The following is a 27,218-nucleotide window of genomic DNA, read 5'->3' as shown; positions in this document are numbered from 1 at the left end:
GCACCCCTCAGGAGCCTGGCCCTCAGCAGGCAGGGCGGCCGGCGTGCAGAGACTGGGGAACAGCGTGAGGGGAGGCAACGCGGCGGCCCCTTTGCTTCTACCACAACCGCCTCCCCCGGTGCCGCGTCTTCCCCCTCCTGCCCTCGGCCCACGCTGAAGCAGGGGCCGCGGAGTCGAAGGCCAGACAGCAGCCGGAGGAGCGGTGGGTGCCGTCCGCGTTCTCCCCACGGCCTCACCCCTGACCGGCCCCGGGCGGGGCAGCTCTGGGCACCAGCTGACTGGGCCGGGGGAACTGGTTAGTTCCTCACTAGCCCTGAGCCCTTCCAGGGGAACTCACCGACGGTACCTGGAGACCGAGGGCATTTACTTTAAAGGAGAACACGCCCTTCGCTATCGCTCCACACATACAATGACTCGAAACGGTATTTCCTCCACAATTTTTATTTTAAATTACAAAGGATGTTGCATACATTGATGAATTTGTATCTGAATAGAAGTGCTAGGGATCAAGGGTGACAGAGTAAACAAAGTCAATAGTTTAATTGTGCCTCTCTTCGGAAAAAATAAAAACTGCACAACTATTAACCAACATTAAACATTGCAACTCTTAACAGATCATGCTTTTCACAAGGTAAATTTATTTTCTAAGAGACAAGACTTTCAGTAAGTTTTTCTGAGCTCCAGTTGGAAGTTGATTATAGAATATCAAGGACAGTATTACAATCATGACCCCAAGCATAGGCAGAATAGGATGCCATGTTTTGTTTAAAATGCCTTTTTTTTTTCCTCCTGTCAACCACCGACATCCATCAGCCTTAAGAGTTCACCCAATCACAAATACTGAGCAGTAAGTTTTATTTGGACATAATATTCTGGGAAGATAGATGATTCAAATCAGAATGTAAGAATATCCATTATTACAAGACAGATTAATAAAATTAAGTGCTACTACTAGATTCTGTTTCTTAATCAGAAGACTCTGACAGGGCGAAGTGTGCTTTTGCCGATATCAAATCCAATCCAGAAGTTTTCCTTACATAGCTAGTTAACTCACCCAAACTTGACTTACACACATACCTGACTACAAAATATTCTTAACTCAAGAAAAACTCTGATGTTACCTAAAAAGTTTGGAGTTTTTTATGGAAAAAAAGCGTGGCTTAAAATAGCTCTGGCTTCACTTGTAGTTCCACAGCTCTTTAGAAAGACAATAAATGCATAGTCAGTATTTGCTCTTGTGGAAGTTCACAAATGTCTAAGAGGCTGAGGATTATAAATCAGTGCACGCAGGCGCACACCCCCCCCCCTTATGATAGAAGCACTGGGGGAAAAAAACCATGGCATATTGTGAAAAGTAAATTGTAGAAAGATTGAGACATTTTTGTATGCTGTAAAGAAGACAGAACCTAAAAGTGCCATCTTTCATTAATGACATTTAAGAATCCCAATTTATATTGGGAGATATTAAAGAGTGGTGTTTTCTCAACATACTAATGCCCTTAATACAGTTAGAAGAAGAATCAGTCACTGAAGCAGTGACTGTTTGAAATGTACTTCACACGATCCCTGGGGTAAACAAAATAAACCTCAGCTGTGCGCAAGGCTGTGTCAATAAGCCAAGACCACATCTAGCAGCACACTTAACTAGATGATTCCAACTGAAGCCTCCAGCTTAAAAAGAAAATAAAATCATGATTAGATGCGTTCTTGAAATTCAGATCTCAAGGCCAAATACAGATCCTAACATTCATGGTACATAATTGGGTTACACCTCAACAGAATTTCAGGAAGACTAGCAAGCACATTTGAGGAACAGAATTGCATTTTCTATTTCTGCTGAAGGCAACTTGTATACAACCCTTTGAAATTCTCCTGATAAAGCCTTTTCGAGCTTTAAAAAAATAGCTATGTTTAAATGATTTATGGAAAAGAAAAGCACATCCAGTCTTTATATTTTGTGAATAAGCTAACTGTTTTATTAATGAAGGCAAATATCAGATAAATATTAGGGGGGGACCTTTTTCAAATAAAATCAAAACTGACACCTCTATTTCAGAAGTGTCTGGTTGCTTTCAGGTTAGTTAAAAGAAGACCCTTCATTTTTTTTTGTTTAGTTGTTTTTTTAAAAAACCCACTTTTTCCTGGCCCTCTTAGTATGGAGAAAGTCTGCTATCTGTAAAGAATTAGGAACTGAACACAGCTGAGCCTGACTCTCATATCAGCTTTACAGCAATGCAACTTCATTAAATCACAATGATTTCAACTGGTATGGTAATAAAACCCAGCCCATCTACACGTAAACATAGCTTTAGTAATAAGTCTCTCTCATCCAAAAAAAAAGTACTTGCCAAGTATCAGTAAATGTGTTCAATAAACCATAAAAGGAAGCGTTAGCAAAAGGGGTTTGGGGCTAAAAAACACCCTCCATGAGCACCCCCACATTTTGCAAGGCCATTCAAAAACTAGTCTTCCATACAAATACAAAAGGACTACTATTGAAAGAAACTGAAATCAGATCTATCCAGACTTTCCTCAGGACGCTTTTATCAGTTCTGATTCAATTTCAGAAGGGTTAGGTTTGGAGAGTTCAGAGGGAATGAAAAACATTTAGTTCTAGATGTACAAGTAAGGCACAATATAAAGCCACATCATCATCTGTCATGAAGGAAGTAGGAAAGGACGAGAATCATACATGGTACAGTAGAACAAGCAGTCCATCAATTCAAAGTGTGGCACCTAAGTTCAGACTGACGAGATCTCAACAAGAGCAGTTATGACAGCATGCGTTTAATATGGAAACAAATTCTAGAGAATCCAGTGTATCAGAAAAAGGAAGAGCTTTTGTTTGTATTAAACCAAAAATGTGTAATTGTTTTTGGATATAGGATTAAAAGTGAATATTCACAATGCCTACACTCAAAAACAAACAAAAAAATCCAGGACTTCATTAAGATCCACATACCATGTATGAACACTGAAAATCTTTAGAAAATGGTCTTCTCTAAAGATCATCCAAAAATGCATGCCACAATTGCCAAAAAACAGAACATGTACATTTGTTGGTTTTTATACCCTTATAAGATTTTTGTTTGTGATAAGTATACACTAAATGTATATATTTTAATGACACTAGAGGAAGCAGATTGTTACTGGCATTAAAGTACAACCATTTCTAGACGGTTTAAATGCCACAGAGTCCCCTGGTTAAAATGTAAAGCTGCACAGCTTGCCTATGTCACCTTTATGATAAAGTTAAACCAGCAAAAGGTCTTATCTTTACTCTACATTTTACTGCCAGGTTTTATTTATATCAAGTATCGCTGCAGCATTCTGACCAGCCCAGAGTTAGCAGCAAGTGGCAGGAATCATATAAAACGCAGTTTGTTTTTTTTTTTTCCTTTTTAAACAAAGTGCTTTTCTAAGATATACATACATATAAATAGGTACAAAATAAAGTGTCAACATTAAAAAGCTCAACTATTTAAAAGCTTTAACTTAAAATAATACATAGAAAACACTGAAATGCAAGGGTATGGAATTCACTAAAGATTCAAAGTCTACTTTGAAATGCTAGACCAAAATCATATTCTGGTTTTCAGACAAAAATAAAAAGCTATAAAGTTGTATTTGCCCAGTATTTCTGAGCAGTAAAAAAGGGGCTTTTTAATACCTTGTCAGTTTAATTTGTCACAGAAGTTTTGACCTGATTGCAAAACTGCTCTCTTAATGTTTAGAAACGCTGCCCTGTCTACACAGTTTGGCTATAGCATAAGGATCTCTCATATCCGAGCAGTGCGGTAACACCATCCATCAAAAAGGAACAACAACAGTATTCAAATCTTGGTACAGACATGGCCTTAACTTCACAAGAGACATTCTTCGTCAGGGTTTTATGGGCCACACGCATCTCCAGAATAACTGCAACATCGGCAATAATTACAACAGGAATACATCTGACCCACTCTGTAAAGCAGCAGCCAACTCTCACCTCATCCTAACAACAACAAAACCACCTGAAACAAACACACCCACATTCCACTCAGATTTTGCACGCCTTAAGTGGATTTACAAAGTCTTGCCTAAATTGCCCTGGGTATTTGTTCAGTCTCTTGTAGGAAAGACTTTCTGTACAGCTCAGTAGTGGTATTTTGGCCTCCTCCTCCCTTTTGAGTCTTCCAAAATATTTAGATACAAAGTAAGCTGTGTGCACACTCACAAGTATGTGGCAGGACTGCCACCTTCATCGGCCACTCTTACTGCACTATTACCGATTCAGACCTTTTTTTATATAGTACAAGCTTGGATATAAAAATAATCTACTTATAAACAAAAAGGAATCACAGTACAAACAAACTTAGACAAACTAGAAATGAAGTGGAGAAATTCCCCAAAGGGAGCGGGGAGAGAGCCTTCATGGACTTTTGCATTTTTTTCAGCAGCTACATTTGAAAATATTTGGTATTTCTATTTTCAGTAAACAGTGTTTTGTCATCTTTAAATAGCAAGAGAAAGAACAGGGAGGAAAAGGGGGGGGGGGGGGGGGGGTCCATGAAACCAGAGAATGATCTTGCCTTGAGATAAAGGACTTTCTCATCAAAGGCTAAAGCTTTTAATCTGTACGTTAACACTGACTACAAAGCCAACTCTTATTAGCAGAAGAGCAAATAAGAACTGTGTGTTAATATTCCTCAATCATAGAAACTACTGAATTAACAAGAATAAGTCACATATAAGTTTGAAGAAGCTAGTTTTGAAATACCTGTACAAAAATATAAAAGTCTATAAATTTTTTTTTGTTGTTTTGCTTGAAGCCTGTGTTGATCCTTGGAAACATCACATGCATAATAATACATCAACTGGAAAAGTGGCAACTAAGGAATTAGATATTTGTAGCTCTTTTTTCTCTTTACATATATACACATTACAATAAAAATAATTTTATTTTGGTTGTTTGGTGGAAGTATACTACAACAAGCTAAATTTTTTTTTTAAATTCTCAAAGTTGAAAACTATTTTTACCAATAGCTTACTAAAATCCAAATATATTAAAATCTCCTACAGTAAGTGCAGAGAAAAAAGATTTAAAGACTCTGAGACGGCCACCAACTTATCTACCATGGAAGCGAACTACAAGAACAGCAAAATAATATTGTTATGTATGAATGCTCCTTCTGTAGATAATTGGACCCAAACAAAAAAATTCACAGTTCAGTAAGATCCCTAACCCTGACCTTTAATTTTTTTTCTTTTTTTTCATTTGTTTTTACATTCAGTACAGTATCATATAAGCTGTGCAAAACTTTACTTAGACTGGCAGTTCGCCATATCAGTTGCATTTGTCTTTGGTACAAAAATAAACAATCGCATTAATGTGCAAGTATTTGTTTTCTTCCGGCCAAAGTACCGAAATTGAGTTTTCTAGAGCCATCTTTTATACAATACATAGACTCTGTGGCATATATCTACATTTTCAACATATTCCTATATACATTCAAAAAATTTAAGAGCTGGAACAAATACATTAAAACCTATAATCTTACCATCTATACATCTCGGTTTTTCCCCTCAGGGTTTTCTTCGTACAAAACTTTACCAGCTTATACTGATAGCTCTCCCCCCAAAATACAAGGCACAAAGAATATACTTTTTTTCTCTTGCTTGCACAGACATTTAAATACTATATTAAGCTCAGAAAATTAAAGTCTTATATGGCACACTAGCTCTAATGCCACGTGTGCTATGTACAAGTTAATGGTTGCAAAGAAAGCTTACTGGTTTTTAAGAATAAAGAAAATCCAATTATTAAAAAAAAAAAGAAAAAAAAAACCCTAAATTGACAGCTTTACAAAAAAAATGCTTCCTCTTATTTTACTTGGAGCATAAACCTGTCACAATGTCTGGCATATGCTAAAAATCTTTACTAGCAAAAATCATGGTTTTGCTTCTAAAACAAAAGTGATATAGTCTGGTCCTAGATAACCTGATTTTAAAAATAATCTTCATCTCTGTATTTAAGCTTAAAGCAGCTTTGAAACTATCTGGTTTATGCTCCAAAAATGCTATTAAGCATTTTAAATCATGCTTTGATTTGTTTTACTACATTGTTATTTAAAAACAATGGAACCTAATTTTAAGTGTTTACACAATGCTAAACTGACATGCAGACCAGAATGCAATTTACAATGAAGTACTTGACAACACAGGTAGAATCTGACCGATGAGAACAGCTGAAGTTGTGTCTTAAACTTTTGACACTGGTATTCGTAGCCCTACAAGGCCACCGGTGGGGTCTCCTTCTGCAGTCTTCTCTAAAACTTGATTCACAAATTCTGATGTCTGTCCAGCTACAGGTAGTCCTAAAAAGGGAGGGTAAGAAAATGTGCTGTAAGGTTACTATTCGTTGCACGTATTTGTACGGTCTTGTAAGTGATGCAAAGCCAATGAATGCTTTGGTTAATAACCAACCAAAAGGCACAGACAACTGAAATTAGGAAGACTTCTTTCTTTTCTCTATTTCAGAAATTGTTTGCAATCTAATGTATCGTAGATTGTATGTCTCCTCACATACATGCAAATAAATTAAGTTCACTGCTTACCAAGAGTGTCTTTAATAAGTATGTTCAATTTTTGTTCCATGTTGACTCCTCTGTCATCTTTAGGTACCTGCACCCGATTAACAATTTCTTGTTTAATGGAATTGATCACAAACAGTAAGTTATCTGCAAAGAAAAAAACCTGGATTAGATTTACAGCACATTGCCCCAGAGCAAAAGAGATCCACGGTTGTGCACACACTGTTATCCTTAAGTGTCAAAGGTGTCACATCGCGCTTACTGTAAAATTAAGATGTAATGGTTTGTATCTGTAAACGTATTTTTAAAAAATATTTACATTACACGCATATGTTTACATAATTTACATCTGTAAATTAGCTCAACACTGCAGGTAACCCAATTCACGTACACTTTATGGAGTAGACTGTTTTTGTACCAACAAAATTGTTGGGTTTGTACCAACCCTGTTTTCTCTATGAACTGCCAGGTATGACCCAGGTTACATGATGGTGCAAAACACAGACTTGCTTGAACAACAGAAAAATTAAGATGTGAAGAGTTGTATTTACCATATTCCGTGTTGAGACCCCAGAGTTTTACTTTATTGGCTTCATACTGGGCTTTCTTTTTTAGTCTACAAGCCCTATAGTAAGAAGAGGGGAAGAATTAGAACACTAACAAAAATTCCAGAATACTAAGAGCATCTGTTTGTTTGCCACACAAACTTAGCAACCAATATTCCCAGAGCTGTGATGTACAAAATCATCTAGCTACTCACTCAACTTTGCTGACAGCACTCTGCTACCTATATTTGCTTACATTTCACATTTCTGGATTTTCTCACTGTATCCATCATTTGCCCTGCAGCTAAGTAAGCCAACTTCCAGTGGAAATACATCTCCAAAGTGCCCTGCTGTTTGATAAACTGGTCATTAGCCCATTGCAGGAACTGCCACAATGAAGCAGGATCTCTTGAGGCAAAAATTAGTTAGACCTTAATCATACAGTTGTAGTATTCCAAATGTACTCATCCATGTAGCATTATCTAACACATACCTGGAAGCCAGCTTGTTCTTTTCTTTTCTTGACCTTGGTCTGGCAGTTAAGGGAAGTTCACTGACTGGCGTCAGGTCACTGATCACCTTATTCAGCTTCCTCAGTTCATTACCAATCTGTAAAAGTTTTCTGGGGTTGGGAGTCAGGTCTTCTACATCAGTCCTCCGTGACTTCTTTGCTGCATATTTTCCTGTTTTAAATACGCAGAAAATTGAGTTGGGAAGTGACACAATATATACAGAAATCTGCAAAAAACATTTCTTAAATATGGGTTTTTTTGGGTGCAGTTTAAGTTCCTTTGTTCACTACAAGAGAATGGACTGGAATCATGTGATCCCTTTGGCCTTTCACAATAGAAAGAGCATTTCCAGACAAACTGCTTTGTACAATTCACATTACATCCAGATCAGATAAGAGCAAATACTGCTGGCCAGGCTACTGGATGTGATAGATTGTATACGCACAACTGTGCTGAAAAATGTATGTCACAAGTTCAAACCCAGTTATTTTGCCCCAACTGTAACTTGCTAGCTCATGTGTTCGGCCAGTATATCCTCTTGCACACTCAAGTTGATTAAATTCCTAAATAAACTTATTGCTAAACTTCTGTATTAAGAAAGAGTGTCGAGGCCTGGTTCTGAAATGACCTTCAGTGATACTGAGCTTAAATGATCCACGTAAAGGCCAGTCAACCTCTCTTACATGTATTTGAAGCTATTAAGGTCTGTTTTTTCTGAGGAAATACACATATTCAAGACAAAATCTTTATTCCTTAAGATTCTCTGCCACTGCTATGTGTCTTTTTCTAGATTTCTATTAAAAATGCCAGTTGTTACAGATACTTGCATGAAAATGTTAATAAAACTAACAAAACCTGCCTCAGAAATATTTATTAGAGAGCTAATGATTTAGCATGATTTATCTGAGATCGTAGATGACCTTGGTACATGTCTGTATATGAAAATAAAAAAATCCTGCATGTATTATATTCTGTAGCTTCTGGATATTAAGTAGTATTTGATCCTACAAATCCTTTGCATACGCATCTGACTTAAAGGCCACTTACTCCTCCAAGCGTCTGGTAGGATTGAATCCTCAAGACATGTTTGGTTTGTTGTTTAATAACAAGTATAGATATAAGCCTTCGTAAGAAGGAGCGGTGATAGGGACTTTAGGTACTGATATTTCACTACAGGATAAACAAGCATATAAAAACTAAGGAGATTAAATTAAAAAAACTTTTCTTCCCTGAACAAATCTACAAGAAGCAACAACAAAAATATTTTGGTTTAACAGAAGATAAACTGCCACGTTAAAGATAGTAATTTTCAATTGCAAGGGAACATTAACATTACAACCAGGGAAGCCGGTTTCATTTTCTCCTTGAAAGCCAAACTCAAATGGAGCAGCCTACCAAAAAGGTCCTGTGACAGGAAAACAAACGTTACTCCTAAGAGTGGTTTGTTCTGGGTGATGTGAGTCATCTGTGTGGTAGAGCAAATTGCTAATCAAAAAGTTGCAGGAATAAAACACAGTTATTAGACCAACTGGTGTAGGTTTCTAGAGAGTATTTTAAAGAAATAGTTTATTCACAGAAGAGTAACTGCTTCACTGTGCGGCATTCACATAGATGTGAGTAACAAGTAGGGAGGAGCAAAGAGACAGTTATGCCTTATTGCTTGTCCTATAGTTCATACTACAGTTAACGTGAACTTCACGTCTCGGATCAATTCCTGCTTACTTCTAACACAAGCAAGACTGAAACTTGAGCAAGTATCAGTCAAGGACCCATCCATGATGTTTACAGTATCACACTGAGAAAATTCTGAACTTTGGGGTTTCCACTGAAAGCGCTTGGAAGCTACAATTCTCAATTCATCCGCCTTCCTCTGGAAGAAACCACACTGAAAGTTACTACTGTGTGTTCACTGTGTCTTCCTTGGGCACCATGCAGAACTCTGCTAATTAAGCAACAGACCTGCAGTGTTTTAATGATTTATTTTCATGGCCAAAACACAACCTCTCGGCACTTGCAAGTATGGGACTTTTGCTACTGAAGGTGTCAGAACCAAAGACATTCACTTGTGACTAGGACTCTATTCTTACCATGATGGAGACCATTCTTCTGATACATGTTACTTGGTAACGTATCTCGATTCCACTCAGATGGCCTCAGCATTCTTTCTTGTTGCGATGGTGTTAGTTGCTCACTGTACTCCCAGAAGTATCTTCGCTTGCCTCTTTTCCGAGAGGATATTGCAGTCATTTCTTTTAAATCCTCCACAGAATCATTTTCATACCCTAAAAGGATGCATTGCATTGTTTATATAATGTTGACCAAACTGTTTCTAGCCCTTTAACAGTAGACTGAGTATTCAAGTTAAGAGCAAAACCACAGACGAGGCCTGTTTTACATTATCTAACAGACTTGGTTTTCAGCATCAACTACTACGGGGTATTTGCCTTAAATCTAGGGATAGACATTGAGCCACTGATGGTACTTCATCAGTTGAATAGAGACAAATTATTTATGCACTGAAAGCCCCTTTCTGTTCTCTGACCCCTCAAGCCCTATTGCTCTTCTCCCCCACAATCCCACCACTGCAGAGTGCAGACAACAGCTGTTGGAGAATGTTCTTCCATCCTTACAGTTTGCTCTATGAATTTGCAGGAACATAATCCTAACTCGCCTCCACATTTTAATTTATCTCTAATCAAAGAGCACAGAAAGAAGCAGATAACAAAGATGGATTAGCAAAAGACTAATAAAGAAAGCAGAACTATTCAATCATAGAATATTCTGAGTTGAAAGGGACCCATTAGGAACATCGAGTCCAACTTGTGCTCTTCCTTGAGTTTGAACACCTTTGGGAAATAAATTGAAGAACTCCTCTCTATCAGACTAAAGGAAGGGGGCTCTGTTATCAGGACAATGACCTAAAGCCCATAAGAAAAGACCATCTAAATTGAAGGGATCTGGACACAAGCTGTTCAATCTCTTCTTCACCTCTTTAGTGGAATGAAGAGAAATGATGCACAGTAAAGCTACACAATATTTTAGAGGCATATTACGATGCACTTGATATGATGAACTGTTCATGAAATACATGGAAACTGTAATACCACTATCCATATTGCATAAATATTTATACCATAATTATGTAAACACAAACCACAGGTTCTGAAATCCTACCTATGCTTTAGAAATTAAAGACAACCTATACTAAGGTTAAAAAACCCCAAACCAACTGCATTCCCTTTTGTACTAAAATACTAATAGTTTACATATACTTAAAAAAGAATGCATTTCAAAACATCACATACACTGATGAAGCTTAAAGAAAAGCCACTGAAAGGACTGTAAGCTTAATAAGCCTTGACCCCATATGCTTCAGCTCTGCTTCATCTTTTAACAGTAGCACAAGGAACACTTTCTTCTTTTTAAAACAGTCCATTCAATGAGTCTGTTTGCACTTGAAAAACCAGTTGAAAGAGGAAAAACAAACTTTCTTGCTTTGGTCTGACTCTCAGCTCATAACCCAAAGTACGAACAAACGTTAGGTGCACAGAAGGATGAAATCAGTTCTAAAGTCCTGTTTCTAATCATTTCATCAACTCATTTACTTTTATTCTCTAGTTTATTAAAAAGATAGTATTTCAAAGACAAATCAAACAATGAAACATGCTTTATAAAACATTTTTCTTGTATAGCCAAAACAATTACGACAATTTACATTAAATATAGTGTCAAATACCATAAATATTTTCAACTGTACTTCCATTTTACCCAAATGCTGTTTGACACAAGTATCAAAATACTCTTAAAACCCTACTTATTTTCCACTTGAAAAATCATGTCAACCTATGTAACTCATTTTATATATATATATAAAAATTTAGCCCATCTTCATGATAACACAGAATTAAGCCAGCCAACCGATGAAAACAAAGCTCTTTAAGAGCTGATGTGTACAAATGTACAAGGTTAAAATCAAGACTTCCTGTTTGCTTGTTTAAACTATAATTAAGTTAGCAACTTAAATTATGTTGACTTAATGCATCCTGCCTTGCAACTCTAACATTGACCTGCTATCATTTTAAAGTTACATAGAATCATCTAGTGCACAATGTCCTAACATAGTCCACAGCATACAGGAGTGCAACAAATCCATTTAGCTTTTCTGCACTGTATTCACCTTCCTTGAATTCTCCTCTTAGCAAACATCATATAGCAGTCCCACTTTCTTTGGCAGGCTTCTAAGAAATCTGAAAGCGTTCTAGTATTTGCCTTTCAAGCTCTTCGCAACTCCCTCCTAAAAATCTTTGTTCGCATCCCTTACTATGGTTTTAGGTTCAAATTAAGTAAAACAGAGAACAGGATAGCCATGACTTCTGCATTTTACCAGATAAAAAGCAAAAATAGCCCTGCAAAAAAACCCCCAAACCAAACAACAAACCAACAGAGGAAAACCTTTCTCTTTACCATTTAATCATACTGACTTCTGTCAAACCATTTCTGAGTCCTTTTCCCCCAGCTAACAGTCCAGGTGCTCAGAACAGACACAATGCAACTTCTGTAAACAATCTCCATGTCTCTACAAGCACTTCTCCCTTTCAGCTATTTCTTCTCCATTGCTACTGAAAACCGCATCAGTTGTTTCATCTCCCCTTTCTGGAATCTTCTGACTACCTGATGGGAGCAGCAGTCATTTACAAATATTTCTATTAAATGAGATAGGTAAATTATACTAGCAATGGCAAAAAAAATTTAGGTGCTAGAAAAGGCCTGGGCTGATAATTCCCATAATAAATTACCTTTGCAGGTGACCAAAATTGCTAAATCTGTATCATGGTGATAATAAAAACATTGTTGCCCAAACCAGCCTGACAGCCAGTCACATTCTCCAAGTTCCTGAAGTTCACAATATCCAAGTATTTCCTCAGACAACACTAATGCTTTAAGAAAGCATTTCACGCACTCCAAAAACATACGAGAAGAAGAAACACAAACAAACTGTGTATAAAATACATCAGAGGGTCAGCAATAACTAGTAAGTTTTTGTCTTTTTGGTAAATTACATCACTCTAAATTTATTAACTGATTTTGGTTTCAGTACTATGGAAGGTTAAATCTTCCTGTGCCATGCCTACTTTTAGACACTTTATCCATAATATTTACCTTTTCTCTAAAGGTAAAAAAGCAACACAAAGTATGAGAGTGACATAATTAAAATACTTGGAGACATTACCTTCTAATATAGTCAAAAGATATAATGAAACTTTCAATATCACCATACTCGATGTGAATGGCTTCATTCACTTGAAGTTCTAGCAAGCCTGTATAAGTCAAGTTCCTCAGTTGCTGTACTTCACAATGTAGTTGTATTTTGAAGGCAAGAGCAATTGCTTGTCAGTAAAATTGGAACAAGCAGCAAACAGTTAATGTAATTCCACCAAATGAAATCCCAGTATTTTAATACGACATCTCTTTTTCAAGGTTACCAGGCTTTCTTTGCAACATGCCTCCATGGAGTGCAAAGCACCGTGCGGTACAGCAATCATTACAGAGCTGTAACAGCTACTCAAAGCCCCCGAAAGCAGAGGGAGTTCAATTCAGAAGGGAGGAAGGGGTTTTAAAATGCTAATGAAAATGTGTTATGTACATATAAAAGTAACATAAAGGGCATAATGCTTAACAAGTTTAATGCCAACTCAGGAAATCTACTTAGGAAATAATTTAATCTGAGAGTTCATTATGACAAACACTGACAAGCTTTAGGGAAGTTGCTGTTTTTAAAAAGGAAAAATTTCAGCTGCTTCCCCCGCCAAGTTACACATTGCCAAATGCCTGAATACCTTAATTCTTATACTCTACTACAAAGCATTTATAATATGTGAATATTATAACACTTTCTACAATGAAACTAATACTTGGTTACAGTTCTGTCCCTTTCCCTTCAGATTTTATTTTTACACAACGTTACCGCTTTGTTACCTTCTAGGTGAAGGTTAGTTCTTATTTCTGTTGTTAAGGCTCCAGTTTTACATGCAGAAGAGAGGAATTCAGTATCCTTGGAAGACCCACTAAGTGTTACTGCTGAAAACCACCAACAAACAGTTCTATTAGTTTCAGTGGTAGGTATTCTTGGATTCTGTGGAAAACTGTTCTTACAGTAGAACGTAAGTAACTATGAAATTATTTCACTCAGGCTATGATTTCATACCAGCTATCAAGAGATATATTTCTGGATAAATTCAAAGCAGCAACCTACTGAAGCTCTAGAAAGCTCTGCACATCCTATCATCAAGCCAAGAAAAAAAGACAACAATTGCAGGTAATTGCTCTACAACCTTAGGCTACAAGCTAGGTTTCCTCTATTCTCTATTACTATTTTTGTTGCATGACCACAGTTAATGCAGTTTTTTCTCAAAACTGGGCAACAGAGACCTTGCATAGTTTTCACTAATTACATTTTGCAAAGCACTTAGAAAATCTGGGATCAAAGTTCATGATTTAAGATCAGCGTTGCTCATCTGCAACTATAAAGCATTCAAAAGTATTTTTTCCTGCTTGGCAGACAAATCCATTAACCTCCACATTAACAAACCCCAACACTGCTGGTACCTGGTTCTGAGAAAGTATCACTGATGTCGTCATCTTTATCATCCTCATAATCTTCTTCCTCATCATCATTTTCAGACAGCTCGTGCTCACTGCCGAATCCTTCATCATGGTCCTCATCTTCAATATCGTCCTCATCATCCTCATCTTCCTCAGGGTCTCCTTTGGCTGACTGTTCACCCAAACTGTCTGTTACAAAAAGAGAGTAGTTGTGCTCTTCTTTCTTCTGTGAAGAATCTGACACTGATGTGCTGGCAGAAAGACTGCTCTCCCCCACAATAAGCCCTGGGGTTTCCTGCGGTGGACTGAGGAGCAGTTCTTGAGTCTCTTTAAAAGGCAAAATAGGAGGTGTACTGTGACCATGCGGGGACTCTAGTCCTTTCCTTTCTTGTCTCTTTGCTACAGCACCGCAATAGCAGGTGTTTTCCTTTGCTGCATCAGCATGTGTCTGACTCAGCACTGGTCTGCTCTGTGGTAAAGGATTGATCTTTACTTTTGCCTTTTTAACATAGTCTTTACATTCAACATGAATGTTCACCTTTTCATTATTGTACACATTGGTCTTCGCCATGATTTGTGTACTGGAAGCAGGCTGAGTTGCAGGTTTGCTTGCCTTCTGAACATAGTCCGACAAAGGTGCCTCAGCCTGAACGTTCTTGGAGGAACAGACTGGGGCTGCTGCTCTGGTTGCAATTTTTTTGCCGGGTAACAAAGAATTTAAAGGGTTTTGTTTTACACTAAGGAGCAAATCAGAGTAATAGAGAGAATCAGAAACAGGTTGGGAGTCCTCACTGTTAAGCTGAGCCAGCGTAGGCGTTTTGCTTATCACCTCTTCATCTTGGTATGGGCTTGAAAAGTCATCAAGGCCCAGGTAATCCACCTCTTTTGTTCCCCAGATGTCACAGCTGGTTAATTTAGTGTACTTAGTTAAGTCTTCACAGTAGGTGTCCCACTGCTCCCACTTTGAGGTGAGAGCAGCTTCTTTGTCCAGGATGTCTGTAAAAGACTCCAAGTTCTCAAGGTCTTTGCAGTCCTCCATTGAAAGTAAGTTGTCTCTGGAGCTTTGCTGATAGTCCATTTCTCTGTCCTGTGCGTAAGACGACAAGTTAAAAATTAATTTAAAAAGCAAAAAGTATCAATCATCTCTGTCCTCTACTTAATTTGGTATGGTGACTTAAGTCCAGTGAAGTGTAAGAGAATGATAATGTATGAAGATACTTCGACTTCCAACTAAAAGCTTCTTTTGGGGGTCAGACTAAAGTCCAGCTTCCATGCGTCAGCAGCAGATCCTTCTGAAGAGATTGCTAAAGATACAAGTCAAATGCCACTGGATTCTTTTTCTGCTACTGCAAATTCACCTGGTCATCAGGAACCAGACTAGTATCAATATCCATGTATTTAAAATATGAAAGACATCACAGGCAAGCTGTTCTAGTCTCTATCAACCTAGGTCGATCTTTGCTGTGTGCTTAACAGAATATGCTCAAGTTTACCAGTCCCTGGAAAGCCTCATTCTAACATGAACAATTAACAACTACAAGCTACCTTTCTCCTTTAATGCAGAGGGGAAAAAAAAGAAAGAAAAAAAAAAAAAAGAATGCTAGTATAAGTAGCTCATGAGTCAACTTTTATTTTGCTTCCCCTGCATTCACAGCTTGGGTGAAGTAGCATATAGCTGCTCTTGCAGAAAAGATTGTAAGGAAGAGTCTCAAGCACCATTACATAATGTCCACACAGCTCTATTTGAGACTCGAATATCAAGCCTCTCCTGATGGCCAGCTTTAACAGGCACCTACTGAGGAAGCATCACATTTGCTGGACAAGCAGTTAGGCTCTTCCCTAATCAGCAGCTAGCAGTAATGAATGATCTGCTAGCAATCTTGAACAAATACCCATTTATTACTATACAAACTCAGGGTATCAGTCAAGAAGAGGAAGTTATGTACGCACAAAGATCACCTACCAGTTCATACATGAAGTCTGGATCTGAACTGCTTGCCAAGAGATCCGTGCTCATCAGAGTCTGCTCTGAAAACACATGGCTCCGAAAAGCGTCCCCAAAAGGAGGGTCCATTCCACTCACACTGGGCTACAACAAAATTGATACTGACGTTTGCAGCATGCTATAAAAAGGCATATTCTCTTCTTCAACAAAACATAAAGAGCATTGCCATTCCATCCAAGTCTCTGAACGTGTGCTACACTTGCATCTGGAAGGTTTTCACCTACACAGATAAGCATGTCATTTCTCAGAGCGACAGAGTGCTTTAAGAGCAGCTAACAACAAGCAGCTCTAATCAAAGGACACATTTGTATTCATCTTATAGCTGCAAGACCATTGCTCACTCATTCTTTTTTGTTGGTTTGAAATTCTTATGTGTTTGCCAAGTTTAAGGATATGTTAGCATTTGTAGAAGAGGAGAGCGAGTACTGGCAAGATCTGCCAGTATCAATAGGCACTACACACTTGCAGGGCCTTCACCCTGATACAAACTATTTTGTACTAAAGCAGTATTCACTGTTTTTAGAACTATTAGAATCATAAAACTTCCACCTGAGATTGTAACAATAGCAAAATTTATTACAATGAAATCAAGAGTGTTATATCTCTCGAGAACAAACTGGAACTTTGCAAAAAAACATTATGTGGGATGACTGGGCACGCAGGGAATGGGCAGCAAGACTTTCTGCTACATTTAATTCCAGACCTCTATTTCTTTTCTAGACACACTCGCCCCGAGGGCTGGGAAGGGAGAAACACTGTACTGCTGAAAGTCATTCAGTGTGCTGATGTGTGAATCACTGCAGTAATAAAAGGCTGTTCTCCTGGCATCCACCCTCATCAAGACGACAACTTTGCTGAATCTGGTTGTGTGAACAAATACAGTACCAAGAGCAGCCACAAAGCTTCTGCCATAGCCACTACTGGGACCCCAATAAAAAATATACACCATTTAATCGCCTCTAAATTCTCTCTGCTAATGCCAATCAAATTTGCTCTTAAACTTTTTTTTTTTTTAATAAGGAAGCAAAATTATTTACAGAAGCAAATAAAATCGTAACAGATTTACCTGAGGCATTTCCAAGCCCAGATTCCCCAAATCCAATTCCAAACTTCTTGTTTTATTCACTTGTAGATTCCTTTCCAGCTTTACTTCAGTCCCAGTGAGTTTACACAATCCATGCAATGAATTTTTTTCCTTAGGATGACTTCAGTTCACCCTGATGGAGGTCTTCTATTTGTAGACTTCTGTGTAGAATAAACACAGCAAACCCCCAAGGAGGTAAGTAATCTTTCACCAAAAAGGTCAACAGCCAAAGTGAAGTAAAGACAAAAATTTCCCCTGAAAAGTGATCATTTCTCATGCTGGAATGTATAGTAATTTTCTTCCCCTGTCATCTTTCATCGAAGGAAAAGCCACAGATGCTACAGAACGGAGGTCCTGCAAAAAACCTTTTGACTGAGTTACGTTTTGTTGCCTTTTTTCCTCACTGCCAAGACCATGAGCTCTATAGACATATGAAAAGAAAAGCCTGCCTAATTGGAAATAACGACTAGCGTACTGCTGGGTATACAACAGAGAAACAATCTTTATGACTAATATATCAAAGCAAATAAATTCTAAAAATGTCTCAGGCAAACATCTCAAAATACTAATTTCAGAATAGACAGAGATACTGTTTCAGCGCTATCTCCTCCTCTTCTTAAGAGTTGAATCCATCCAGCTTCAGATAAGATTGTATCAATCACTCATACAGCAACATCTAGTGGTAGAGGGATTACAGCAAGCATGCTCACCGCCCAGCAGTAAAGGAAGGGAAGAGACAGACTTCACCATCAGAACTAACTAAAAATTGTGCCAAATTCAGAGTTGCCTAATAAAATATCTTCCCTAGTAATTTAAAGTAAGGAACATGTTGAAATTGGTCCAATTTATCTACCAGTAATTTTACCAGTTGTCCTGGTTTCAGCTGAGTTAGAGTTAATTTTCTTCCTAGCAGCTGGTATAGTCCTGTGTTTTGGATTTAGGATGAGAATAATGTTGATAACACACTAATATTTTAGTTGTTGCCAAGTAGTCAAGGACTTTTCATCTTCTTATACTGTCCTGCCAACGAGAAGACGGGGGGCACCCAAGAAGCTGGGAGGGGACACAGCCAGGACAGCTGACCCAAACTGGCCAAAGGGATATTCCATTCCGTATATAACTGGGGGCTGGCCAGGAGGTGGTAGGACTCAGGAAGTAGCTGAGCATCAGCTCCAGGTGGTGAGCAATTGTGCTGTGCATCACTTGTTTTGTATATTCCATTATTATTATTATCCTTTTCTGTCCTATTTAACTGTCTTTATCTCAACCCATGAGTTTTCTCACTTTTTTTCCTTTTCTATTCTCTCCCCCATCCCATTGTGCATGGGGGGTGAGCGAGCAGCTGTGTGGTGCTTATGTTGCCAACTGGGGTTAAACCACTACACCAGTTTAGCAGTTTGTATAGACCTGCTGCTACTTCAGATGTACGTCTGAAGACTTTTCCAAGCCTTATATCCTGCTTAATCCTGTATTTTTTAACAATGTAAGGAGAAACTGAAGTGTAGAAAAGCAAGCACCTTAGCACAAACATCAGTAGCTGTATCTGGACTAGAAGTATGACAAAAGACTCATAAAATAAGTAACAGGAGGTAAAAAAAGAGGAATGTTGTATCAAAAACAAAAATTTAAAAAAACATCCATGGTATCAAACCTTAGCATCTAATGTAACTACATTGTCTTCAAGGATGCTGCTCTCTTACTGTCTTGCTTGCCTGTAGATCCCTACCCTTATATAAAAAGTCTCTAACAAAAAAGCAGCATTAGAGGAGCATGATAAAACACCCCAAACCACCATACTTGTACAGTTTTTCAGCAATATCAGTTAAAATTCTTAGCTTCTTTTAGCACAATTCTTCACTCAGCACTGCTCCTACGTCAGACTTTGGTGCAATCTGCTCAGGCTATGTTTATTCTCTTGTTTTGAAAAACAAAAAGTAAAGTAAAAGTGTTCTACTACAGTGGAGCTATGTTCAGAACTCTCCAGCACACGATAGCACCCCCGTGATTATTCCTCTTTTCAGATATTATCTCATCATCTCAGCTATTTGTTACATTCAGCAAATATAACATCAGACTGTGGTAAAAACAGACACCATGCAAAGAAAACTTTACTTATCAAAACATATTGCTTTTCAAATATCGGTGAGAATATAAAGAACAACAATTACAAGTCCAATTATACGCAAGTTCTCGGTAAAACCACGCTACCACTGCCAAAGCAATCCATTCCCTGTAGGGCCCTAGAGAAAATTTTTTCTGCTCTAAAACTTCCACAGAACTCTTTTTACTTATCTTAAAGTGACATTTAAAGTTAAGTTTGTGTCCCAGGGCAACGTGTCTCCCTTCACCCAGCAAAGGCCACACTGCAGCAGAACCAGTCCTGCCTCTGCTGCTAAATGTGTCGCGAACAACTAATTCACTTTTCAACCTGGCCTGACATAGGAGAAAGGGCCTGTTCTTTAAAATAAATAAACGGTGTTCTCATATGCAAAAAGGCGAGAAGGATATAATCTTTAATACCAATCTACACCTGAGTAGTATCTTTCTTTCCATACAGAGTGGCAGAGACTGACGTCTTTTTCAGCAGAACATCAAATTAATACTTTGACGTCAACACCAGAACACCACCATCTGCATTCACAAGGGAGACTGTCAGAGTTCTGCCACTGCATGACAGGGGAAAGAAAGGAGACATTTCCTGCTCCTTTACCGGTTATTCTTTGTTATGTTTTTGTTAGAACACCTACCTCAAGCCATTCCACTGTCCTTCACACACAACTAGGAAAGGGGGGTGAAACTTAACCTGTACTGACACCAATTTCAGTAACGACCAACTAATGCTTCCAAGTGGCAGGACCAGGGAGGTTTTGGATCATTTACAAATCCTCAAAACAGACATTAAACATTCAATATCTCAAAGACTGGAGTGATTTTTTTTTTTAGCTATAAACTTATAGCACCATTTAAGAATGACAGTGTATGTCCTCCTGGGTCAAAGCAGTGTATCAGCTAATCCAGTTGTTCCTGTAATTATCTTTATATTTCCTTCTTGACATTTTATAATATTAATATTTAAATGTGATTTGAATCCCATTAGGATCTATTCCAGTATTCTACAATGCAAGAATTTTCTTGGTAGCTCTATGGAAGGGGGAAACGTGATGAGGCCACAAAAAGACAGACACGCCTTGGGGAGCTGCACAATCTAGGCATGCTTCATGCTCCCAACGAAGCAGATCTACTCCCAACTGCTTTCTAAATTTCCCAGAATCATCAAGATCTTCATTAAAAGACTCCTGGTGTTCACACTTAACTACCAGTGTTTTTTCATGAACTGGTAGATAAAGACGACTAGTAGAAGTCAATGACACATATGGAAGCACAGACGTAAAATCTGAACTCACTGTGAAGGAAAGTAACTTCGTAGTCCACAGTGGAAGTCCCATTTTTACAGAATTTATCATTATTGGCACTCTCAGCTCAAGACTGAGTTAGAACAGAATAGTACAGTTGTTACGTTATCTATATAATGAATACAGATTTGAATGAACTGAAAGATCTGTGGCAGAGCTCAAGAATAGCAGTGTAAGAATTACTGAAGATAAAGATAGCAGCATTTTCTACTTCAGGACAATTGTCATTAATGCCTTACATCAGCCCTTCCCAAATGCAGAGATACAGAGGTGAAATCCTGTAGTTGCTTCACAGCAACTGAACTACAGGTGGAATACAGAGCCTGAGGCATGGGGCAGGGTGCTGCCGCTCCTTCTGGCAGCAGCCTGCAGTTAAATCAAATTAAGGTGATTAAGGAGCCAGTCCCTGAGTTGGTTCTGAGTCTGCAGATTCTTGAATCACACCAGTGCAGAGCTGTACCCCTGCTCCTGGGAGAAGGCTCGCTCTTTCACTTGGGCATGATGAAGAGGAACCTATCTCAGGAACTGCGATGTTCAGCTAACATTTAAGAATCTGGTGTACTGATGGAGGCATGCATATATACATTGTTTAAAATCCCCATCAGTCATCAATGAGTAACCAAAACCTGTTCTATAGAGTTAATAGTTCATTAATCTTATGACAAATCCAATAAAAATCCTCTGCATTCATATTTACTTTTCAAAAATGTGTATTTAGAATAGTTTTATAGTTGTCCCAAGACACCCGAGAAGACTGAACTTCAAACAATCTAATGGCAGGCTTATTATGTGACATTACTGATGCAGCAGTACGTTTAAATTGGCAGACAGCAGGACCCAAACTCAAAACACGCAGCATTAAGGAGACGCATGTCAGTTACCATGAATATGCCGCTTCCCTAGACTAGTCAAACACCCTTCTGCGACAATACGTTATCCTTAAAGAAGACCCTAAAAGAGAAAAACCTAAACTGCTAGATTTCAGCTTGACAACTCTGAAAGTCTTCCTCAGTCACCTGTATGAATCATTTGTACTGTAGCTATTTCTGTCTCAATTCAGATGTGTATTTTGTACAATTTGAAAAGCACACAGTGTCGCTATACCATTTTGTTGATTGTACAGTGCTTATTATCACAGCAGCCAAATGCCTGTTACGAATGCATTGCATGAACAATTACACTTCTTCATGATGGTGACTCCATCATACAGCACAGTTTGTCAAAGTTACATTTTTGATGCAGATAAAAAAATAGCACGTCACAAGAGCCTGTCAATACTAAACCTACAAACTCAGGCTAAAAGATTCGAAATGCCGAACTCTGAATTTCAGAGAACACACAAAAAACATGCCACATATTTTAAAAAAACCAGTATGTACTATGCAGTGTTTGCTGTATCTGGACATTTTATGAAGTACTACAGTTAGAGATGCAAGAAGTTCTCCTACGCTTCTCCTAAAACTTTTTTCCTTCTACAGTTTGTGCCAATTTGTTTCCTATTACAGAACATGCTCTGCTCAGTGCAGTCTTCAAGCACAAAACGTATTTTTCTTAGTTTTGTTTCTGAGTGTAATGTCCCTGATGTTTGGGGTTTTTTTTCTTCTTTCTACATGATTCTTCAATTATTACCCAGACTTTAAAAAATTCTTTTATTTTTCTCCCCCACCACAGAGACACTAAGTCTTCTTTTGTGGGTTCTGTTTGTTTGTTTTCATAGCAGGTGAGCAAAGACACTGTTGTAAAAGGTCTGCCTCTGCTTCCACCCGCCGTAGCCTCATTCACCTGCTGATCCAAAGAAGCCAAGTTCCTCTACCTTCTCAGTGATGCACTTGTATGAAAATGCCAGCATGAGCATCTAAGACATTATGCCCTTTGCTTTCTCTATCCGAGAGAGCAAACAACATCTGCTTAAGACACCCAGAATCTAAGCTTGATGGAGCATTGCCATTTAAAAGAACTAAAGATATGAGAACTGTTTCACTTCTTTTAAGTCTCTTCCCTTCAGGAGAGGGAAACTGCTACTTCACTGTCTTTGTTCCTTTTTCTCTGCTGACCTTCCCTTCCCCAATATTATTTTTCTAATCCTACTTGCCCACAGCAGACAGACTTCAAGATCTGGAAGTGATACCACTAAACAGAAGCTCTGGTCTCCAATCACACACGCAACACTTCAGGTAAAAGAGCTGATGAATTACCAAGAAGAATACACCACTACATTCTTTGCTTGAATTGATACCCCTACACGTCAATGCCAGCTACCGGATTTTGGAGGGGTATTCCACTTCAGCACGACTGCATAAGCAAATAAGCAGATGCCAATAACTGATCATCATGCAAGAGGCAGAAGAAAAAAAGTGTTTGGTTTATTTGCTTTTTTTAAAAACCAACAAACAATGTATTGTATCTATATATTTCATAACAACTATGCCCAGAATAATATATTCCTACTAGAAGAACTGGCTTTTCTGTATATTCTGGAAAAAAAAGACTGAAATTTTGTTATTGTTTTAGTGTCAGAATGGGACATGCAGCATGTTAAACTTATTACAACTACATTAGCATACTTAATTTAAAAAACTTTTTATAATTGAAATATGAATTGCATAAACCTTTACCACTGTAGAGTTTGAAGAGGTTTTTTTTGCACAAGAGCATTAGCAGCAAGACTAACATTCAAAATTTTTTCTGAGCCAGAGATTTCTCCTGAAGCAGAGTGCGGCCAAAGCCAAGATAGAAAACAAAAGCAAAACTAGACAACAGTTTAGCTTACAATCTCCAACAATATTCTAGATTCCTAAATGACGGTTGTTTCTGTATTTTTTTTCTGACAATGCAAAGTCTTTCTGGGCAAGAAAAAACCTAATCCTATAGTTCCCAGAAAATAATCTCTTATGATGAAGGGAATGATACAATCTAGTCTACTCTTCATACTGTAAAATTATGTTTTGTTATACTTATGTTAGAAGTGGGCTATCAGTACAGCATACTTCAAAGCCAGCAACAAATCAGAAAAAAGCATCAGTCAAAATGGTCCAAAAAGTAAAAAAAAAAAAAAAAAAAAAAAAAAAAAAAATAAGTGCAAGAGTTTAAAAACAGAGGATTTTTTTTATATAGTAATATAATCAGGGAAATTACTATAGCAAGGTCTGAACTTTAAAATCTATGATTTTCAGAAACCTTTTGGCTTGACTTTCAAGCCAATGCCAACTTTCAAGCACTTCTTATGAAGTGCCAAATATTCTTATCAAACTTTTATTTTAAAACATCATTTAATTATCCTTCACAAACCACACTCCATGGACATGCAAATCACGGGAATCTAAACCAGTCATTCCTTTATTTATACCACATATCAGTCTATTAGTTGGACAGAAGCTTCTATTTACTCCCAATTAATTCCTGCTAATGCTAAAATGACTTCAAACCTTTGTCCTTCAAAAAGCTCTTTTACCACTCTCAGTATTTAAAAAAAAAAAAAAAAACATGGCAAGGATGTTCAGTGGCTTGATGCCTCTGCTGCAGACTTATCAGTTAATGCTCCCATCAAACACGGAACAATTCTTTCTTTGCTCAGGTAAACTGCTGGCTACAAAGCACCGTATGAGGTCTCAGAGTTATTATTCATGCCTCTAAAAAGTACCATCACTGAGCATTGATATTTCTACAAAAAACCTTTACTGCTAAAACAATCACCCGTTATAATTCCTATAGAAATTCTGACTTTTCTTTTAAGTTGCCAACAATAAAAACTGACCAAGTTTCTAAAACACCTGTGTCTGCCCCTCCATAATTCTTACTATGAAAACATATGTGTAGTAATAACAATAAACCCTCCCCACAGGGATGCTTAGAAGCATTTGGTTAAGCGACCTTAGGACAAAGGCTAACCAACCTTTTTATCATTTTAAAAAAACATTTTAAAGTGTTTGAAAGATACTATCAGAATCTGATTCTGTTTTGCGGGTTATGTATTGCATGATTTCAACGAGCTACCCTCAAATGGCAACAACATAAAGATTACGCTTATTTTAAATGAGAAGTTAACGTTTCAGCTGGCATAGCTGAACGATCGAAACCGTTCAGCCTGTTGCATAGAGAAGCCTGAAAAAGAGCCTGTGTTTTATAGTGGAGCGTGACACAGTGAATTCTGGTCATTAAATTATCTTTGATATCTGATCAGTTACATTAGACGATGCCCTGAGAAATACTGTGGGCCGGCCTGGCCCCGCTGCGCCGTTGTGTACAGCCACCGCCAACTGGTACCGCATACCGGTAATACCGCGGGCAGCGTTACATAGAATAACGCCCAAGCCGCGGACCGTCAGGACGGAGAGGAAATAAAAGTTGAGGCGTCGGGCCCTGAGGGGCTTTCGGCAAGCTGCCCCCGCCAACTTCGTCCAGCCGCGGAGAGGTGCGGAAGACCCGCGTGGGGGGACGCTGGGAGCCGGAGACACACCCGGAGGCAGCGCCTGAGGCGGCCCGGGGAGCCACCGGTATTTTATATAAAGTCTGGGGGAGCCGGCGGGAACACGCCCCGTCCTGCGCTCGGAGGGGGGGAACGGGGCCGCGGCCGTACGGCACCGCCTTCCCCCCCCCCCCCCCCGGGCCGTGCACCGGCTGCCGGCTGGTTTCGGCCGCGCCTGCGGACCGCGGCGGCCCGACCCCCAGAAGAGACAGACTCCCTGAGGTAAAGCGCTCCGGAGGGGCGGGGCCGAGGGCACCCTCCGCAGCCAGCGGCACCGCTCCAGCCCCCGCTCCTCCCACGGGCAGCTCTCGGCGGGGCAGCTCTCGCCCGGCCCGGGCGGCCCCGGCCCACACCGCGCCCCCGCCCCTGACCCACTAACACACCTCCCAGCCAACATGGCCGCCCCGCCAGCCAGCGCGGAGCGCAGCCTAGCCCGGCCGCCACCACCCCGCCCCGCCCTTCCCGCCCGCTCACTGGCTCGCTCCTCAACCACGCGCGCTGCCATTCGCCGCCGCCCACGCCGCTCACCCGCCCAGCGGCCCTTTCAAGCTCGGGTGAGGCGACATGTAAACAAACCCCCTTCCGTCGCTCCGGAGGGGACTGGCCGCGGCCCCGGGCCCCCCGTGCCGCCCCGAGCGCAGCCGAAGCGCACCCGCCGGCCCGCAGGGCGCTAGGAGTCCGCGCCGGCCTCCCCCCAGCGTGGCGGGAAGGGCGCGGAGGGCTCCCCTGCCCCGCGGGAGGCAGCCCCCGCCCTGTGGCCCCCGCCAGGGCTGGGGGCGGCCGGCGCGACCTGCCCCGGAGCGCACCCCACGCTGCCCGGGGGAAACCCCTTCCCAAGCAGCCGGGGCTGCTGCTCACCGTTCCCCGGTGAACCCCCATGCCCCCCAGCCAGTTACATAAAACGCCGTGCCGGAGCGGAGAGAGAGAGTCCCTCCCGCCGCCCTGCCCCGGCCACTCGCGGGCCGGCCGCCGGCCCGGGACCCCCCCCCTTCCCCGTCCTCTGGCCCGGCAGCTCTTCCCTACGGACCGGAGCCGCCCCGCTGGGCGCCAGCACGCCGCAGGCAGAGAACCCCCCCCCCCCCCCACGGGTCATCCCCTGGCCGTCCCGAGCATTCAAACAGGTCGAAAGAGGACGAGGCGGCTACGAGCCTGAAAAGCAACAGAGCGCAGGAACGGCCGAGCCCTCCTGCACCCGATCCCCGGCGCGGCAGCGCAGACCGCACCGGCGCCTGTAGCAGGGCAGCCGAGCAGCCCCTCCACCCGCACAACCAGCACGACCGGTCTCCCCCGGCAGGACGGCGCTTTCGTTTCCCCGGCGCTCGCTGCGAGACTCACTTTCCTTGTAAAGGCACGGGCCGCTCCTGACGGATGGAGGTTGGAAGGGGCGCTGACAAGTCGCTGCTAAGCCCGGACTCCGTCCCCTGCGCAGCCTGCCGCGTCCCTCCGCAGCCCCTCTCACCGCGCCCTCAAGCCTCATCGGTGCTGCCCCCACAGCCATCGGGCCCGGAACCTCGGAGCCGGACACCCCCCGCGCACAGCTGCTCTCCCGCAGCACCGGCAGCCACACCCCCAGCGGAGCGAGGGGAGCCCGCCGCCCCCCTCCTGTCCGCTGGGCACCGTCCCCTTCTCCTCAGCGCCCGGGAGCCGGGCAGACACACCCCTTCCCGCGCCCCGCAGCCCCCCGCCCGGCGCGCACACGCTAACGCCGCCTTCCTCCGCGCCGGGACGCCCTACCGCCCGCCACCGCCCCTCCAGCGGGGCGGCGGGCGGCCCCTGGGCGCCCCGCAGCCCCCCGCGCTGCCCTCCCGCCTCCCCCGGGGCGCAGCTGCCGGCTGAGGCCGCCCCCCGCGGCCCGCACTCACCGGGCGGCCGGGGCTCAGCAGGGGGCGCCGCCCCGCGCGCTCCGGCCCGGACCCTCCATGCGGCTTCGGGGTTTGTTTTGTTTATGTCCCTTCCTGACGGGTTCCCGGAAATCGCGTGACTCGCCCCCCTCACGTGGGGAGGGCGGGAGGGAGGGGG

General features: G+C 41.0%; 1 protein-coding gene across 9 annotated transcripts; it reads right to left on the bottom strand.

Moving 5' to 3' along the window:
• Nucleotides 1-421: 421 nt before the first annotated feature.
• On the bottom strand, nt 422-27,218 carry CREBRF (CREB3 regulatory factor). Of its 9 annotated transcripts, none has more exons than XM_075766638.1 (10): nt 27,062-27,217; nt 17,304-17,482; nt 16,196-16,321; nt 14,236-15,319; nt 13,606-13,707; nt 9,717-9,911; nt 7,611-7,800; nt 7,124-7,197; nt 6,597-6,719; nt 422-6,356 (listed from the first exon to the last, which is right to left on the bottom strand). In XM_075766638.1, exons 2-10 carry the CDS (start codon nt 17,310-17,312, stop codon nt 6,241-6,243), a joined length of 2,019 nt encoding a protein of 672 aa, XP_075622753.1. In that variant the 5' UTR covers nt 17,313-17,482; nt 27,062-27,217; the 3' UTR covers nt 422-6,240. The 9 variants fall into 9 exon arrangements, 7 of the variants coding, with proteins under 7 accessions (XP_075622753.1, XP_075622754.1, XP_075622755.1 ...); XM_075766639.1 differs by lacking the exon at nt 27,062-27,217 and adding an exon at nt 26,535-26,713; XM_075766640.1 differs by lacking the exon at nt 13,606-13,707.

Source organism: Balearica regulorum, chromosome 14 (assembly GCF_011004875.1).
Source record: "Balearica regulorum gibbericeps isolate bBalReg1 chromosome 14, bBalReg1.pri, whole genome shotgun sequence".
In the NCBI taxonomy this organism is placed as follows: Eukaryota; Metazoa; Chordata; class Aves; order Gruiformes; family Gruidae; genus Balearica; species Balearica regulorum.
Note: the sequence above shows the minus strand (reverse complement) of the source record. Positions and strands in the feature narration are given on the sequence as shown.